The sequence below is a fragment of the Loxodonta africana genome, chromosome 12 (assembly GCF_030014295.1).
Source record: "Loxodonta africana isolate mLoxAfr1 chromosome 12, mLoxAfr1.hap2, whole genome shotgun sequence".
Lineage (NCBI taxonomy): Eukaryota > Metazoa > Chordata > Mammalia > Proboscidea > Elephantidae > Loxodonta > Loxodonta africana.
In genome coordinates this window covers 98,513,528-98,529,457 of record NC_087353.1, presented here as the reverse complement: position 1 = coordinate 98,529,457, position 15,930 = coordinate 98,513,528, and the positions used below count along the sequence as shown (strand labels likewise).

The 15,930-nt window shown below is 54.8% G+C and overlaps 2 protein-coding genes across 8 annotated transcripts in view; one reads left to right on the top strand and one right to left on the bottom strand.

Moving 5' to 3' along the window:
- SMURF1 (SMAD specific E3 ubiquitin protein ligase 1) overlaps positions 1–14,958 on the top strand; it is a 133,975-nt gene extending 119,017 nt beyond the window's left edge. For 2 of the 3 annotated variants that reach the window (XM_064296040.1, XM_064296038.1), the window contains 2 exons: positions 2,239–2,323; positions 3,573–14,958. In XM_064296040.1, coding sequence (XP_064152110.1) covers positions 2,239–2,323; positions 3,573–3,672 — 185 coding nt within the window. In that variant the 3' untranslated portion in view covers positions 3,673–14,958. The remainder of the gene's footprint in view (positions 1–2,238; positions 2,324–3,572) is intronic. The other variant, XM_064296039.1, reaches the window with a different exon arrangement.
- TRRAP (transformation/transcription domain associated protein) overlaps positions 14,807–15,930 on the bottom strand; it is a 125,728-nt gene continuing 124,604 nt past the window's right edge. For all 5 annotated transcript variants that reach the window (XM_064296033.1, XM_064296036.1, XM_064296035.1 and 2 more), the window contains one exon: positions 14,807–15,091. In XM_064296033.1, the coding sequence (XP_064152103.1) occupies positions 14,807–15,091 (285 nt within the window). The remainder of the gene's footprint in view (positions 15,092–15,930) is intronic.

Below are 15,930 nucleotides of genomic sequence, written 5' to 3'. Positions count from 1 at the left end.
CCTCTGGGGCCAGGCCAGCTCACCCCGGAGCACAGCAGGCCCTGAGGGACGATGTCCTGCTCACTCTGTACCTGTGTTTTGTAACTGCTGTCGTTGGGAGGACCACACTTACTGCGCCGCAGTCTTCTCCCTGGGGAGTGCGCTGAAGCCAGTGATGGTTCATGGGAACGGTGGCCCATTATTGCGCTCAGAGGGGATGTTGTTGGGAGCTGGCAAGGTGTGGCTGTATCAGCGTGTCATTGGTTGAGCTTAAATGCTGATAGACATAACCGATACTCTGCAAGTACAGGGCAGTCCCTCTCACTTTCAGGAGCCTCTTGGACTGAAGAGGGTAATGCCACTTCACCTGGCTCTGCCCGTGAGGCCATTGGTGTCCTTTTGTCCCACAGTACCCTCTGCCCACAGGAGTGCCATGCATGTCTAATCTAGGGGATCCATTTGGGGCACCCCTTGTATATGGGAGCCTCTGCCTGCCTGACAAGCTTGATGATTACGGCCACACTAGTGTATGGTAGCTAACAGAGCATTCTCTCATTCAGCTGCCCAACAGTGGCCTGGTAGCAGGGCTTACTGTCCCCATTTTACAGATGGAAAAGCCCAGACTCGCAGAGATCCCAGGGTTTGTCTTCCCACCCCCAAGCACGGCTCTGATGTGAGCGCTAACCCAGGGCAGGATTCGGGAATTTTGTGACTCCAAATCTTGCCTTTCTCATTATACTACTATTTCCAACAGCAGCCCTCACACTTCTGTTTTTAAAAAGTCACTCTGATTGGAAGGTTCTTCCCAGTATTCTCCATAACTGGATGGACTTGAGCTACATGTCCCTGAAGTGTGTAGGAGGCTGGTCAGCCTAGACCAGGGCGTGTTGGGGTGGAGCTTGACCAGTAAGGGAAGAGTCCTGAATGCCAAGGACCCCCACTGCAGATGAGTGCCCAGGAGGGTGGTACAGGCTTCGGCCCCTCGCAGGTGCCCAGGGAGGGGCTGCACTCACCCCGTGCCTGTGGAGACTCATCCCTCCACAGGAGGATGGTGAGTGCTTGGTGCTGTCAGTCTCTGCCACCCCTCCCCCCTGTGCCACGCAAAGCCTCGGGGAGAATATCACCACAGAAAGCTGAGCGCAGGGCTGGGTTTGGGGTCTGAGCAAGGAGGGCCCATGGAGCCTGATGTCCCCCTGCAGAACTGGGTGACAAGGCTCGACTCCAGAGGGTGGGCACCAGTAGCAACAAGGCTTGGGGAGAGAAATCTGTTTGTGGAATGCACCCTGTTCATTTCTGAACCTCCTGGTAGCAGCATTCTGACTGCAGTCCTGAGGTGCCGGGGAGAGAGGCCTGCCCTAAGACTGAGTACCGCTGCCACAGGGAACTAGCTCCAGCAGTCCTCCCTGGGCCTCAGTTTCCTCATCTATACAAGCGGGGTACCTGATGGGGTCCCCAGCTCACCCAGGTCTGGAGAAGAGGGAGGTAAAGCTGGTTTTCCTGCACTCTGAAGAGCGTGAGGAGAATTCTGGAGAAACTGATGCCCTCGAGCCTCTCGGAGATGGGAGGGTGCTGTCAGCCACGCTGGCTGGGCCTGTGCCAGGGGAACATGTCTGACTTCTGCCACTTGCTGGCTCTGACAGCCAGAAGGAGTGGGTGAAGGATATGAAAGCTTAGTGAATTTAGCTTTACGCATGAATCGCCCCAGGAGGTTGGTTTCCTGTCAAGAGCACTCACTGTAGACTTGCCTTATTTCCAGCCCCGCTCTGAGTGAGAGGAGTGCACCTCCATTCCTTGGGTCTGGGTCCTGCCTGGGCGTCTGCGTCTTCCTTTTCCTCTGCCTAGAGAGGGTCTGGGACTCTGGATCTTGCCTTCTCCTAACACTGCTTCCCTTCTGTCACCAGTGGGCCCGCTCGCTAAATGTTCCTGTGTAAAAAGTCAGTCATGGCGATGTTAGGATTGTACCCTTCAAGCACCCCTGACATGGGCTCCTGGTCAGGGTTCTCAGTGGAGTTCCCAGCAGTCTTTGCTCTGCCCCCCCTCCAACCCCCCATCATTTTCTGAACGTCTTGGTTCTGGTCACTTGGTGCCCACTGCAGGCAAATCCTAAGACTGGGCAGAGGCCCAAGCCGTCCTGGGAGCTCCACGACTGTCATGCAGGTCAACCTGCCCAGGCGTTGAGCTCTGGCTTAAGGGAGCTGCGTGGCTGGGGAGGGCCATGGCCGGCGCTGAAGTGCAGTAACTAGAATGTTGTCTTGTAAGGTTCTACAGGCGCGGCAGGGCCCCGACTCTTTACCATCCATCTGATAGACGCCAACACGGACAACCTCCCAAAGGCCCACACCTGGTAAGACTCCTGCTGCGGGGTCGGGGCTGTGCATCTCCAGTGGGTGGCTGTCTCACAGTGGCTCTCTTCTTATATATCTGTAGTACTCTATTTCATTTACACGCGGAGTCACAGAGGACAACATGCGTGTCAGCCTGGATGAGTGCTTAGTGTGTCCCATGCCTGGGGCTATTCACAGTCCCCTTCACAAGTCTGTCCTGAGATGCGTAATTAAGGCAGGTGTTTCAGCCACAGCTGCTGGCCACTGCCATCAGGGTTCCAGGAGCATCTTGGCTGTGTCTCGGGGTGCGCCTGTCAGAGAAAGAGTGGGGAAGCTGTGAAGTTGTTACCCGGGTTTGCTGGTCTTCCCCTCACCCAACATCCCTGGGGCTCCCTTCTCAGAACGTTGCCTAGGATGGAGGCAACCTTGCCTACTGAAGAAGGTTTCCCCACAAATTTTAAAGATTAGTATCTGCAGTGGCTGTGTCCTTTGTGGTTTAAAAACCAGATCACTTCCCTACGCAGTCCTGAGCCGCGTGTGGTGAGGAGCAGCCACCTCGGATTCAGGGAGCCAGGTGTACACGTGGGGATGCAGCGGGAAGGTTCCCAAGTTGACGCGGGCCAGACGCCCTCCGGTTACTGCATTTTCCACATCTGTGGGCTAGGGTAGCGATAGCAGCTCCCAGACGGCCCCCTACCCTTTCCCCACCCCGACGCACACAGTGCTCTCTGTCCACGGAGCCTTTGTCTTTGCACAGCTCCATGCTTGGAGTATAATGGACACGGAACGCAGCCCCTGATGCTAAAGCTGCAGGAAAGACTGCCCACTGTTCCCTGACCTTCTCGCCAAACACCACCCTGAATGCGCAGCCCACCCCGCCCCCCTAGGCATACCGTAGACCACCCTAGGTCCTCTGGGCCACAGCTTGTACTCTGTGTCAGAGCTAACGGGCTCTTAAAGGGTGCCGTTCTCTTTGCTCCCCCAGCACACGCGCTTATGCACACAGATGCATACACGAGTACCACTTGCGGCCTCGGGGTTGCTGTGCCTGCCCTAGGTACATACATACACACACCCTACTTGTGGCCCCAGGGTGGCTGTGCCTGTCCTGGATCCACATATGCGCACACACACACTGCTTGTGCTCCTGGGGCGGCTGTGCCTGTCTTAGGTACACACACAAACACGTACCACTTGTGGCCCCAGGGCGGCTGTACCTGCCCTGGGTCCTCTCCGCAGTGACACTCTCGCTCTTCTGTTTGGTCCCAGCTTCAACCGGATTGACATTCCACCTTACGAGTCGTATGAGAAGCTGTACGAGAAGCTCCTGACGGCTGTGGAGGAGACCTGTGGGTTCGCTGTGGAGTGAAGAGCAGCCAGGAAGCCGACGTGCGCTCTTGGACCGCCAGCCCACAAGCACACCGCTTTCTGGGTACCTCCTGCAGTGCCAGGGCCAGGCGACCTGATGACCCAAGGAAAAGGAGTTGTCCCCCTCCTTTTGCTGGGGGAGGGGCAGGGGGACTTGGCTAGTGGTTCCCACCCTACACCCCTCCTTTCTGACAGTACTCCCACCCTCCATCACCCATCCAATAAAAGGCAGCCAGGGTCAGCGTTTGGCTTCGGTCACACAGGAAATTCTGCCCTGGTGGTAGCACGCACCAGGACAGGCTCCGGGCCCCGTGGGAGTCTCCACCTGCAGTGACAGACCTGTGCCTGGCTATCGGGCGCGTGACTGGGACCTGGACCGGCCCTTCTGTCCCCACAGCCTGGAGGCCCTCAGCAAGGTCAGCAGCTACAGATCTCACCTGAGCTGGAACTCCACATTTGACATCCTAGCAGCCTGCTGTGGGGAGCAGAGTCACTTCTAAGTGAAAATGAACCGTCCAGCAGATGCCTGCTGGGACTCTGCCACGGTGAGAGCGCTAGTCAAGTGTGTCTCCCTTTGGAAAGGTAAAGGTATAAGGCAGCTTCCACTGGAGCCGTGGCTATTTCTTTTCAGGGTGTCCTGGCTGAAAAATTTGTTTTGCACAGAGAAAAATTACCTTTCCTTTTAAGAGTCCCTTTTGCCACATGACCCACCGTGAGGTATTCTTCCAGTGAAAACACAATACGATGGAGCTTGTCAAAGAGTAGACCAAACCAGCCTTAGACTCAGCCAGCCGTCCCAAAGCCATGTGTCGACACTGCAGTTACACCTTGGAGGGCATCGACTCTGTGACTGAAATTTGAAACCACTGAGGGGACACTGCCGCAAGCTAACTCACAAAGTTCTGTTCTAGCTGCTGGCTTGGTGGGAACTGAGCCTCAGGAGAGGGAGGGAGCGCGGGCATCCTTCATGACCTAAACTGGCCTGAGGTGACTGTTGGACAGAAGTTGGGCAGGGGGTGACCCTGCACTGTCATGTTTGCCCTTCCCCCAGTGTTGGATGGTGACACTGTGGCTGTTGGTACACCTGCCCAGGTGTCTCCAGAGGCGGAGGAAGGCCAGAGCAAGCGTAGCACTTGAGTTCCTAACACCATTTGCAACCTGCACAAAAGTCAAGCACCATCTGGACGAGGTGAAAGCAGCAACACACCTTCCATGTGATTTGGGGTTGGTTTTGGTTTGGGAGGGGACTCAAGTGCAGGGCGGCTCATTAGGACGACACTCAGCTTGCTGGGAGAGCTTCTGAGTTGAGCACTGGGATCCAGCACAGGTCTGTGATGGACAACTGTTTTATGTGTTCTTTTTGTTGCTAACACCTTTATGCCACGGTGGGTTAGGAAGGGTACCTGCTCTTCTACGTCCTGCTGCGGCTCCTTTGCTCGCCTGGGAAGCAGTCTGTGGTTGACGGGGGTGGACTTGGACTTCCTTGAAAGTAGCCCCTCACCCTTAACCGGCGACGTGGCAGCCATGGCTCACAGGGCTCAGGTGGGCCGCACTTCTGGCCCGAGGTTCAGGACAGAAGGGATGACATGTGGGACTTGCTGCAGAAGCAAATTCCAGTCTGTTCAGCAAGTGCAGGCCAACCTGGGGGCTCAGAGCCCTGCCCTACAGTGCAGGCTGTCTTGTGCCCACGCTGCTCTGTTGCACTCAAGACTGGCTTCCAATGGTGATGTCCAGTCTGCCCTTGGTACCGGCCTCTTGGAGAAAGGAAAAGGACAGACCCCAACATAAGTCTGCCCTCGCAAATGAACCCAGACTGCATGGAGGCACAGATGCCCCGGAGGACATGGCTCTGAGGTTGGCATCATTTTGAAGGAAACCAGGGTCTAATGGTTTAACAGGCTTACAAGTAGTAATGTTTCCTCTGACACTATTAAAACTACCTTCTTGCTGTCAGGCAGGAGTCGGGGTGAGATCCTTAGAAAGGCATCTGCTGCCCCATAGAAGGGGACACTGCTCTATGGGTACCAGAGTCCAGACAGTTGTGTTCTCCCAGCCAGCTCGAGACACTGTGCGTCCCATCCCAGGAAGGCTGTCTGCGCCCCCTGCCTGCCACTGTGTGGGGTTTGTGGCCCCACCCCAGGTCGTCGTCAGCTGTGAGTGTTGCAGGGAGCCCAGAACCTGAGAGTAGAATTCTCTAGAGCACCTGTCTTCCAAACAGGCTGTGGCCAGTGGCACTGCACCTCGAGAACCTTAAATTTTGGTTCTCATGGAACCACCCAAAGAATAAAGTGTGGCAGCAAAGGGTCAGAGCTCCTTCGGGTCCACGCCTCACACATGACCCCAGATGACCACCCCCCCGTCTTTGCCCAGGGGCTCCAGGGCCCGACCTCAGGCTGCCTCACCAGCGGCTCAGCCAACACTCAGGGATGTAGTAAACCACCGTCCGCAGTGCCCCACGCAGGGACAGACCCAGCTGCCAGGGAGGCTGGGTTGAGTGGCAGCAAAGTGCTGGCTTTCAGACAGAGGAGCTGCTGCCAGGTCCCGGTCAGACCCCGAGCTTGCGCAGCCATGGTCTGCATTCCGGTCAGGTGGTCACAACCTGTGGTGTCAGGAAGGGCCTCTGCAGAAAACCCCCACAGCCAGTGCCAGGTGAGAGCCACGGGGCAGCCCACCCAGTTTATTTTTGTTTCTCAACCACTTTATAATGTGTTTTTAATTTATTTTGTAATGTCTTGTTTTTAAGTATTGCTGCTATCCTTATTATTCCCACCATTTTTATTGCTGATTTATTTTGTGAAAATTGTACACTAATATTCTGTTTTATGTCAAAATCAAAAGTATTTAAAGAAATGCTAGTTCTATTTAATGTTGTTATGGAACCAGCTGGAAACACAAAACAAACACTGCAGCAGGCGGACCGAGGTCTGGTTCATTTTGTTACATATGCAATAAATTCACAACTTTAGAGCTGTGCGTCTGTTGTTTGGGTGTAGAAATGAAACTCCAGCTTCCTTGTAACCCCACAGGCCAGGAAGCCAGTGGCCAGACTCGGGGAAGGGCCAGCTGGGGAGAAGGCGGAAGACGCGCGTGCCAGGACGGTGTCCATCAAGCACCACCTCGTGGGGTTAAGTTTAGTCTGTTGACTTCACTCTCACACACAGGTCGTGCCGGTTTATTACCTCCCACCGGCTCGCTGACTAGCCTTTTCTACTGCCCAGAGTCAGGACACGCCCGGGTTTTGACCCCATGTTCTCACTGGTAGCAGGGGTGCTATACAAGCCAGTGAGCCACTGGGACCCCTGCGTCCAGTGCCCGCCCTGCCCCCATCTTGGGGGCATTTTCTCTGAGATTCCCAGTGAGGACCTGGTGGGACTGCTGGCGGAAAGCTCACGAATGGGTGGCCCCCAAGGCTGGGCCTCCTAGTTTCTCCCTCTCAAGCTTGTCCACTGGCACTTAGCCCTTTACCCTCTAAGTGCTCCTACCTGTCCCTGGGCCCGGCGGTGACTTCTGCTCCCCGTACCAGCCTCTGTGTGTCTCCTGTTCTGCCCTGTGACCTCTGATGGACCTGAAAAGAGATGTTGGATTTTAATTTTTCACTTTTTTTCTTTTTGCGAGGAGGGGCAACTTCCAAGCTCTTTACATGCCAGACTATAAACCAGAGGTCTTTCCTCTGCCTACTGTCTAGGCTTTTTTAAAAAACTTGCTCCATTGGAACTTTCTGGTTTGTTCCTTTATCCCCCTTGCCACAACCTAACATCGGGCTTCCCTAGGAAGCCACATAACAGGTCCCTCTGTCATCTTTGTTTTTCCTCACGATCACATAATCATATGCAGATACACATGTATACACACGTACACATACATGTACATGCATCACGTCCGCATGGAGAGGCAGGACATGATTGTACGCAATTATACACATGTATACGCATGGACACGTGTACACACATCAAGTCTACGTGCTGCAGAGGCAGGATGGTGTCGAGGGCGGAGCTAGCAGGGAGGACCTGGATTGAATCCTGACTGACCCTCACTATTGAATCCTGACCTCGACACATCACCCGGCTTGTGCCTCTGTTTCCTCACTTACAGATGGAGGCTCCCCCATGCGTCTGTCAGTTAGTCATACTGTGGGGGCTTGTGTGTTGCTGTGAGGCTGGAAGCTATGCCACTGGTATTCAAATACCAGTAGGGTCACCCATGGCGGACAGGTTTCAGCTGAGCTTCCAGACTAAGACAGACTAGGAAGAAGGAGCCAAAGTATGACCTTGAGTTTATCCCACCAGAATTTAGAGACCATCTCAAGAACAGATTTGATGCATTGAACACTAATGACAGAAGACCAGATGAGTTGTGAAAAGACATCAAGGACATCATACATGAAGAAAGCAAGAGGTCATTGAAAAGATAGGAGAGAAAGAAAAGACCTAAACAGATGTCAGAAGAGACTCTGAAACTTGCTCATGACCGTCAAGTAGCTAAAGAAAAGGAAAAATGATGAAGTAAAAGAGCTGAACAGATTGCCGAGGGCAGCTCCTGAAGACAAAGTGTTACGATGACATCTGCAAAGACCTGGAGATGGAAAACCAAACTGAAAGAACGTGCTAAGCATTTCTCAAGCTGAAAGAACTGAAGAAAAAATTCAAGCCTCAAGTTACAATACTGAAGGATTCTATGGGGAAAATATTAAACGACTCAGGAAGCACCAAAAGAAGATGGAAGGAATACACGGTCACTGTACCAAAAAGAATTGGTAGACGTTCAACCATTTCAGGAGGTACCATATGATCAGGAACTGACGGTAGCGAAAGAAGTGCAAACTGTGCCGAAGGCATTGGTGAAAAACAAGGCTCCAGGAATTGACGAAATACCAATTGAGATGTTTCAACAAACGGATACAGTGCTGGAAGTGTTTACTCACCTATTCCAGGAAATTTGGAAGACAGCTACCTGGCCAACTGACTGGAAGAGATCCACATTTATGCCTATTCCCAAGAAATGTGATCCAACCGAATGCGGAAATTATCAAACAATATCATTAACGTCACACGCAAGTAAAATTTTGCTGAAGATCATTCAAAAGCGGTTGCAGCAGTATATGGACAGTGAACTGCCAGAAATTCAGGCCAGATTCAGAAGAGGATGTGGAACCAGGGATCTCATTGCTGATGTCGGAGGGATCCTGGCTGAAAGCAGAGAATTCCAGAAGGATGTTTACCTGTGTTTTATTGACTATGCAAAGGCATTGCAGGGGCATTCGACTGTGTGGATCGTAACAGCTTATGGATAACACTGCAGAGAATGGGAATTCTGGAACACTTACATGTGCTAACGAGGAACCTGTACATGGATCAAAAGGCAGTCGTTCACACAGAATAAGGGGAGGGGTACTGCGTGGTTTAAAGTCAGGAAGGGTGTACGTCAGCGTTCTATCCTTTCACCATATCTATTCGATCTGTATGTATTCAAAAATCCTCACAACTGAACCAATAAACAACATCATGATAAATGCAGAAAAGATTGAAGTTGTCAAAGGTTTCATTTTACTTGGATCCTCAATCAACACTCATGGAAGAAGCAGTCAAGAAATCAAAAGAAGCATCGCATTGGGTAAACTGGCTGCAAGAGATCTTTAAAGTGTTAAAAAGCAAAGATGTCACCTTGAGGACTAAAGTGTGCCCGACCCAAGTCATGGTGTTTTCAATTGCCTCACATGCGTGCGAAAGCTGGACAGTAAATAAGGAAGGAATAAGAAAGGGTCATCAAAAAAGAGGAAGACCCTCAATGAGATGGACTGACACAGCGGCTGCAATTATGGGCTCAAGCATAACAATTGTGAGGTTGGCGCAGGACCAGGCAAGTGTTCCGTTCTGTTGTGCGTAGGGTCACTATGAGTCGGAACCAACTTGACGGCACCTAACAACAACAAATATGGGCTACAGCACCTCCTCCCAGGGCCATGCTATTGGAATGTGCTGTGTGAAGCACTCGGAGCCCAGGCAGAGGTTCTGTCAGTTGTGCCTCACAGTTTTATTGTCAGGCACGGGTCACGCTACCTCCCACACAACCGCCTCCACGCCATTCTGCGTCTTGCCCTGCCCCTCAGCGTGCTGCGAAGACAGCACAGGCCGAGGCTGCTCACCACCCATCCACCCGCCGTGGTTGCGCCTCCTCGGGAGCGGGTGCCCTGGGAAACACAGGGGACTTGGCAAGGGCTCCCTGCAGGGCGGGCAGGCAGGCACGCACGCATCAGACCCACAGCCTTTGGTGCAAAGAACACCAGACAGGGCCCTGATCTTGAGCTCCTGGGAGGCCAGAAGGCTGCATCCCAGCAACGGGGCAGGGCAGGGAAGAGCTAGGAGCCCTCCTGAGTTTGAGTCCCCTCTGCCACTCAGAGCTGTGTGACTGGGGCAGTTACCCGACTCCTGAGTCTCAGTTTCCTTATCTGTAAAATTAGGCTTAACTATGAAGATGGGCTGATCCACACAACTGTGCGGCGGTTCTCAGAAACGGTGTTGACAAAGGGCTGACCCAGATGCCATCCTGTGCTTCCCTTGGGGCCTGGCTCGGAGGCCACCTGGACCTCGGCCTGGGTCTGGGTGGTGGTTCAGCAAGTGAATACAAATGTGGAAACTCGGCAAAGGACCCCTGAGTCCTCCAGCCTCACCCAAAGCCGTCTGCCCACCTCTCCCTCCGGCTTCCCCCACCCTTCCTAGCCCCTGCAGTCCAGTTGATTCTGACTCATGATGACCCCACGTGTTACCGAGTAGAACTGCTCCATAGGGTTTTCTTGGCCGTAATCGCCAGGCCCTTCTCCCACAAAGCCCCTGGGTGGTATCAGTCTGTCAACCTTTAGGTTAGTAGCCCAGGGCAAACCATTTGTGCTCCAACCCCGCCCCCGCCACAGGGGTGGGAAAACCTAGCCCCCAATGTCTCCCACGGCTGCTCATGCCTACACATCCTGCCAAGTGGGCAGTGCTGGGTAGCTTGGGGAAGGCTTTGCACCCCATATTGTCTGTCAGCCTGCCCCCCAGTTCTTTGATATGAAGATATGTCCCAATTTTCCATGCAGAGCGTACATGCTCACCTGCCGCCGTCTGCCCTGTCTGCCGCCACCCCAGCCCTTTTCTGGCTGTCTCTGCCCCAGCTCCACAGCCTTCCCAGCATGGCCAAACATCCCTGAAGCTCCACTCCCTGGGCACTGGCCGAGGGCTCCCCAGAGGGGCCTAATTGCCCCGGGTACCCTGAGTGGGGGGTGGCCTGTCCGGGGACGGGTCAGACAGGCCGTCCACAGCCTGCCACTTCTCCCCGACAGTCCCCTCTAATGACCCCTTCCCCCCACCCCCCGGTCAGTCGTGTCCCCTCACTGCTCAGCAGCGGGGACCATGTGGAAGCGCAGGGCCATGTGGAGGCTCTACTGTAGCTGCTCCCCTTTCCCTGGGTGCAGAGAACGTAAAAAGAAGAGAATCCCGCTGTCACCCACCCCGTGACGTGACCGCAGCGAGAGTTTACCTTAAGGCTGGACTTATTCTAGCTTTAAGGGTGTATTTACTAAAGTTTTACTTTATATTGTAGAAATTTATGCTTTCACTTTTAGAAATTATAACTCAATAAAAAAATTAATTGAAAATGAAATGTCTAATAACAGCACTTACCTTAAAAGTGTTTGGAGAGCTGGGAGCACAGGGTGTGGGGGCCCGGTAAGCAAGCCGTTTTTGGGACCTTCCTCAACTCCTGGCTGACGGCCTCCCCAAGGGCCCAGCTTCCGCCCACTGTGTCTGGCTCCGAGCGTCCTGGCCACAGTCCTGCTCTCTGTGCTCCCAGACGAGTGCAGACAGAGTGCTGGGCAGACTAGAAGGGGTCCCAGCTGCAGCACAGGGCCCAGGACGTGGAGCCTGGCCCCTTCTGACCAGGCAGACTCCGGGATCCAAGGCCCCCTGACGTGATGATGGGAATGAGGCCCCGCAGACAAAACGTCCCCAAACTATACTCGTTTGCTTCTCCTAAACCCATGGTTTTCCCCGTTCCACTTACAGCTAGCTCTGTCCTTCCGGCTCAGGCCTAGTGCCTGGAACCAGACTGGACTCCTCTGTCACACATCACCTGTCCGCTCTCCCTCCCATAGGGACAACAGAGCAGCTGCTCACCGGGTCCATCCCTACCCGGGAGTCCTGACCGATCTCTGTCTCTTGGCTGGGCTCCGACTCCTGCACCTCCACCCTGCTCACCTTCCCACCCACACAGGGACCCTGTGACAGCCCAGGTCACACTGTGTCGCCTGCTGCCCAGAGCCTCTCAGAGTAGCACCCAGAGGCCTTATCACAGCTTACAAGGCCCATTCTGACCTCAAGGTCATCCCCTCGCTCTCACAGCTTCAACCCAGGGGCTGCCTGGGCCTCTGCCAAAGCAGTGGCCGTCCTGCCTGGGGCCTCTGTACTTCGTTCCTCTTCCCCAGTCAGCCGTACCCAGAGATGGTACCCCCACCCCACCGCTCTCTCCCTCTCTCACTCCTCCCCAACCAACAACTGAAGTGTCATCAATTAAAGCAGCAGCAACTCAGACAAGGAAGAAGGAACTCAACTAAGAAGGTGGCCGCGTCTTCTGTACCACTGCTCCCTCAACTGAGAGGTCACCTACTCAGGCACTGCCCCTGACCGCCTGTCCCTGTGCCTCTGTGGGGACAAGTCATGGCCCACCGACCACTGGATTAAATGCTCAAACAAGCACACAGTCTGTGAAGAAAGCCAAACCCTTCACAAGCTTGCAGTTACCCAAAAAGCTACTCTCATTTCCATCTACCTGAATACACAAACACACACATGAATGGGATCCTCCCTACCCCAAATATAGGGGCCCCAGCCACCTGAGCCTGGGGTGGCATCTGCCTTGCACCTTCTCAGCCCGCCTGTGCCCACGGGACTCCTCAGGTCTAACTACCTGATGTGGAGCCACGACACATGACTCAGGACAGTCCACTTCTGACCACTCCTGGTAAGACTGAACCTCCAAGGTGTGATTGGGGAACAGCTCAGAAACACATTGCTCTTAGCAAACGCCCTCACCGTCTCGGCCAATAGCATGCTCCTTAGAACATTCGCCAGCTCACAGGGTCTCGCTGTGCACACGGTGGAGAACTGGGGGGCAACCCCCCACTTGGCCTGCACTGGCCCAACTCCACCTTGGAGCTGCAGTCTGCAACCCCCACCATTGCCTGCCTCCTGCCACTGAGGAATCCAAGACATTCCTCGCAAAGTCTGACCTCCATATCACTGCAAAATAGCTGACGAGTCACCCCAGACAAAGCAGGGAGAGCAGCAGGGACACAGGTCTCCATCCAGCCCCGGGGCACACACAGCAGAGGGCTTGGGGTCAGGCAGGACATGGCTCCACCCAACTGTTCCACAATTAGTTCTGTGCCCTCAGACAGGCCCCTCACCCTCTCTGCATTGGAAGCCCCTACCTGTAAAAGAGCTCTGCCCTGGGCTGACCGACCCTCCACCTTACGGGGACCAGAGACCAGGGCAAGGGCCTCGAGTGGTCACCGTCAGCAGTGAGCCTATGCCCAGGCAGCAGGGCAACATGACCACAGTCCCAGCCTTGGCTGCTTTGAGACACCTGGACTTGCCCCTCAGGCTTGACTTCGCAGTGAGGTTTGAGAGAATTTGGCTACCAGTGTCACCCATACCACGCCAGCCTGGGGCAGTGGGAACAGGGGAAGGCAAGGGTGACAGGCAGGGCTGAGGACCCCTTTGGGAGGCCCCATGAGCTGTGTGAAGGGCCGTCCTCCTCTTGGCAAACTCAGCATTTCCCACTGGGTGAGTCCTTCAAGTTCAAAGTGAAGCAGCAGCCTCCACGCCTCTGCTCCTGCTTCCCTGGTTCTATTCCTGCCACCCTCCGCTGGGTGAACGTCCTCCGCTCCGTGAGGCCAGGCCTCCTGCTTTGTCACGTGGCCGCCCTGGTGAAGACAGATGGACAAGGACACCGCAAGCCTGTGGAGCACGGACACAGCCCGAGGAGCAGCTGGCCCTCGCAGGCCCCGTCTTCCCTGCTCCCACACCCCTCGTGCGCACAGTGCACACAGGCCACGTGATGCTGCGCGACATTTACATGCACGTCCTGGGCACCCGCCCACCTCGGTCCATCACAACCAGGACTCCCATCACCACATGACCACCCTCTGGTGCGTGGTCTACAGCCAGATTCTCAGCCAGGCCCTCAGCTGTGTCCAGGCAACATGGGTGATCGGATGACACCGCCCACACCTGAGGTCACACTCAGGACAGCCTGCCACCAACCCTGCACCTCCGCCCCCATCACTTCTTTCACCTCCCAGAAACCAGCATTTAACACGCATGCAGAATGATGAATCCTTTTATAAAATATTTATTCTAAAAAATCACACTGTACAAATTTCAATAGAACATTCTCAATGTGCAGATTTATAAAATGTGAATATAACAGAAAGACTGGAGTTATCAGAAGAACTTCTGTTCCTTTGCTTCTTTTTAAATTAGGAAGGAAAAGTGATCTTCTCCAGGTACAATGATGGGACGCGTCATCTCAGAGACATCCAGAGAGCCAGCCAAGAAAAGCCCTGTGGTTCACCTGCCAGTTCCCGCGGCACGTCCTCTGGTCCAGAAGTGGAACACGGGAGGGAGGTGCTGCGGGCTGAGGCCCTGCTGGTCCACTTGGCTCCTGTCACTGGCCACACAGTTAGAGCAAGGCCAGCACGGTGCTTTGCCACCTCCTGTTTCTCCAGCCCAGTGGATGTCCGGTACAGAGTGCCAAGCTCTGCCAGGCGTGATTCTGAGAGTTAAAAACGGGCTGCCTGGGACAGCGGTTAAAGGTCCAACTGTACATTCACACAAAGAGGGGACAATAAAAAAGAATTCACGAAGAAAACCATGCCGGGGAAGCCTGGCTTCTTAAAAGGTTACTTTAAAAGCTCACAGCGAGATTCCGACCTGCCACTTCTAGTCGCTGAGCTGTCTCTAAGCTGAACGGCTCCTCTTCCACACACAACTACGGGGACATAACTGCAACTGGGCAGAAGTGCAGGACTTCGTGAGTAACACCGACAACAAGGCCAGGCCCAGGACGCACCCTCCACATCCTGGGGTGGGCAGCACGCAGTGTCACAGCCATGGGTGCCAGGCAGGGTCCATGCGGCACAGGTTGTCCAGGCTGTTGGCTGCAGCCACCAGGGTGTTCACCTTGCTCTCCCCACCCTCGAACTGTGCCAGGTTGTGCAGGCGCGTCACGATGGCAGTGACTGCCTTCTGAACCAGGGAGACCAGCTGCTGGCTGTCCATGTTCTCTGGCTGCCCGGCGGCTGAGAGCGGGGAGGACGTGTCCTCCTGGGTCTTCTTGTGCCAAGCGATGATCTCGTCCCGCAGCACCGTCTTCAGGATGCCATCCACCTGTGTGAGGGGACAGTGACAGGACAGTGGGTCAGAGAATGGCCGGAGGGGCTGTGGTGGAGCAGACTGTGGGAGGCCACCAGCACTGCTGGGGCCAAGGCTGCAACTCAGTACCAGATGCTAGAGCACAAGGCACGACACTGTGTTAAAACAGAAGTGCAGAGGGAAACCAGGACAGCAGCCAGACAGGATCTTAAGATGGCGTTTCAGCATGTCGCCATGGAATGTTCCAGAAAGGAGACGCTGCTGACAACACTGCCTGATGCTGGGTGGTGGGAGATGGCAGGGCCCGTGCCCGGGGGAGGGGTGCCCCAGAGGGCAGTGGAACCTTCCAGAAGGGGGTGAGGGACGGTGACGTGTGTGAGGTCCCTGCTTCTTTGGTGGAAGAGCTAGCAAGGTCCTCGCTGAGAACAAGGGAGGGGTGAGGAGCTGCGCAGAAGAAGCTGTTTCCTGGCGAGCCAGAGAACAGAGTGGCTGGAGACCTGTGGTCTGGAAGCAAACGGCACACAGGGCCCTGGGGTTTCTGACGCTGCACACTACAGACACCAAAATGATGTTCTTCACTTCCCTGACCTCACGGCCCCTCTACGGCAGGATGGCCAGGCCCCCACAGGCACCCATGTGAAGTGAACCGTCAGGACGTGTGCTTGTTACAGGCAGGATCCAGGGAATGTGGGTGTAATGACTGTCCTGCAGTCTAAGCGGAAGAGGGGCGTGGGGAGGGGCCAGACTGGAGGTATTGAGTGGGAGGAGGGAAGGTGGCGGTAGGAGAGGAGGGGGCCTGGGACCGCCATGATGGGGGCACCGCAGCTAGCAGAACGGCAGGGTCCTGAGAGGGA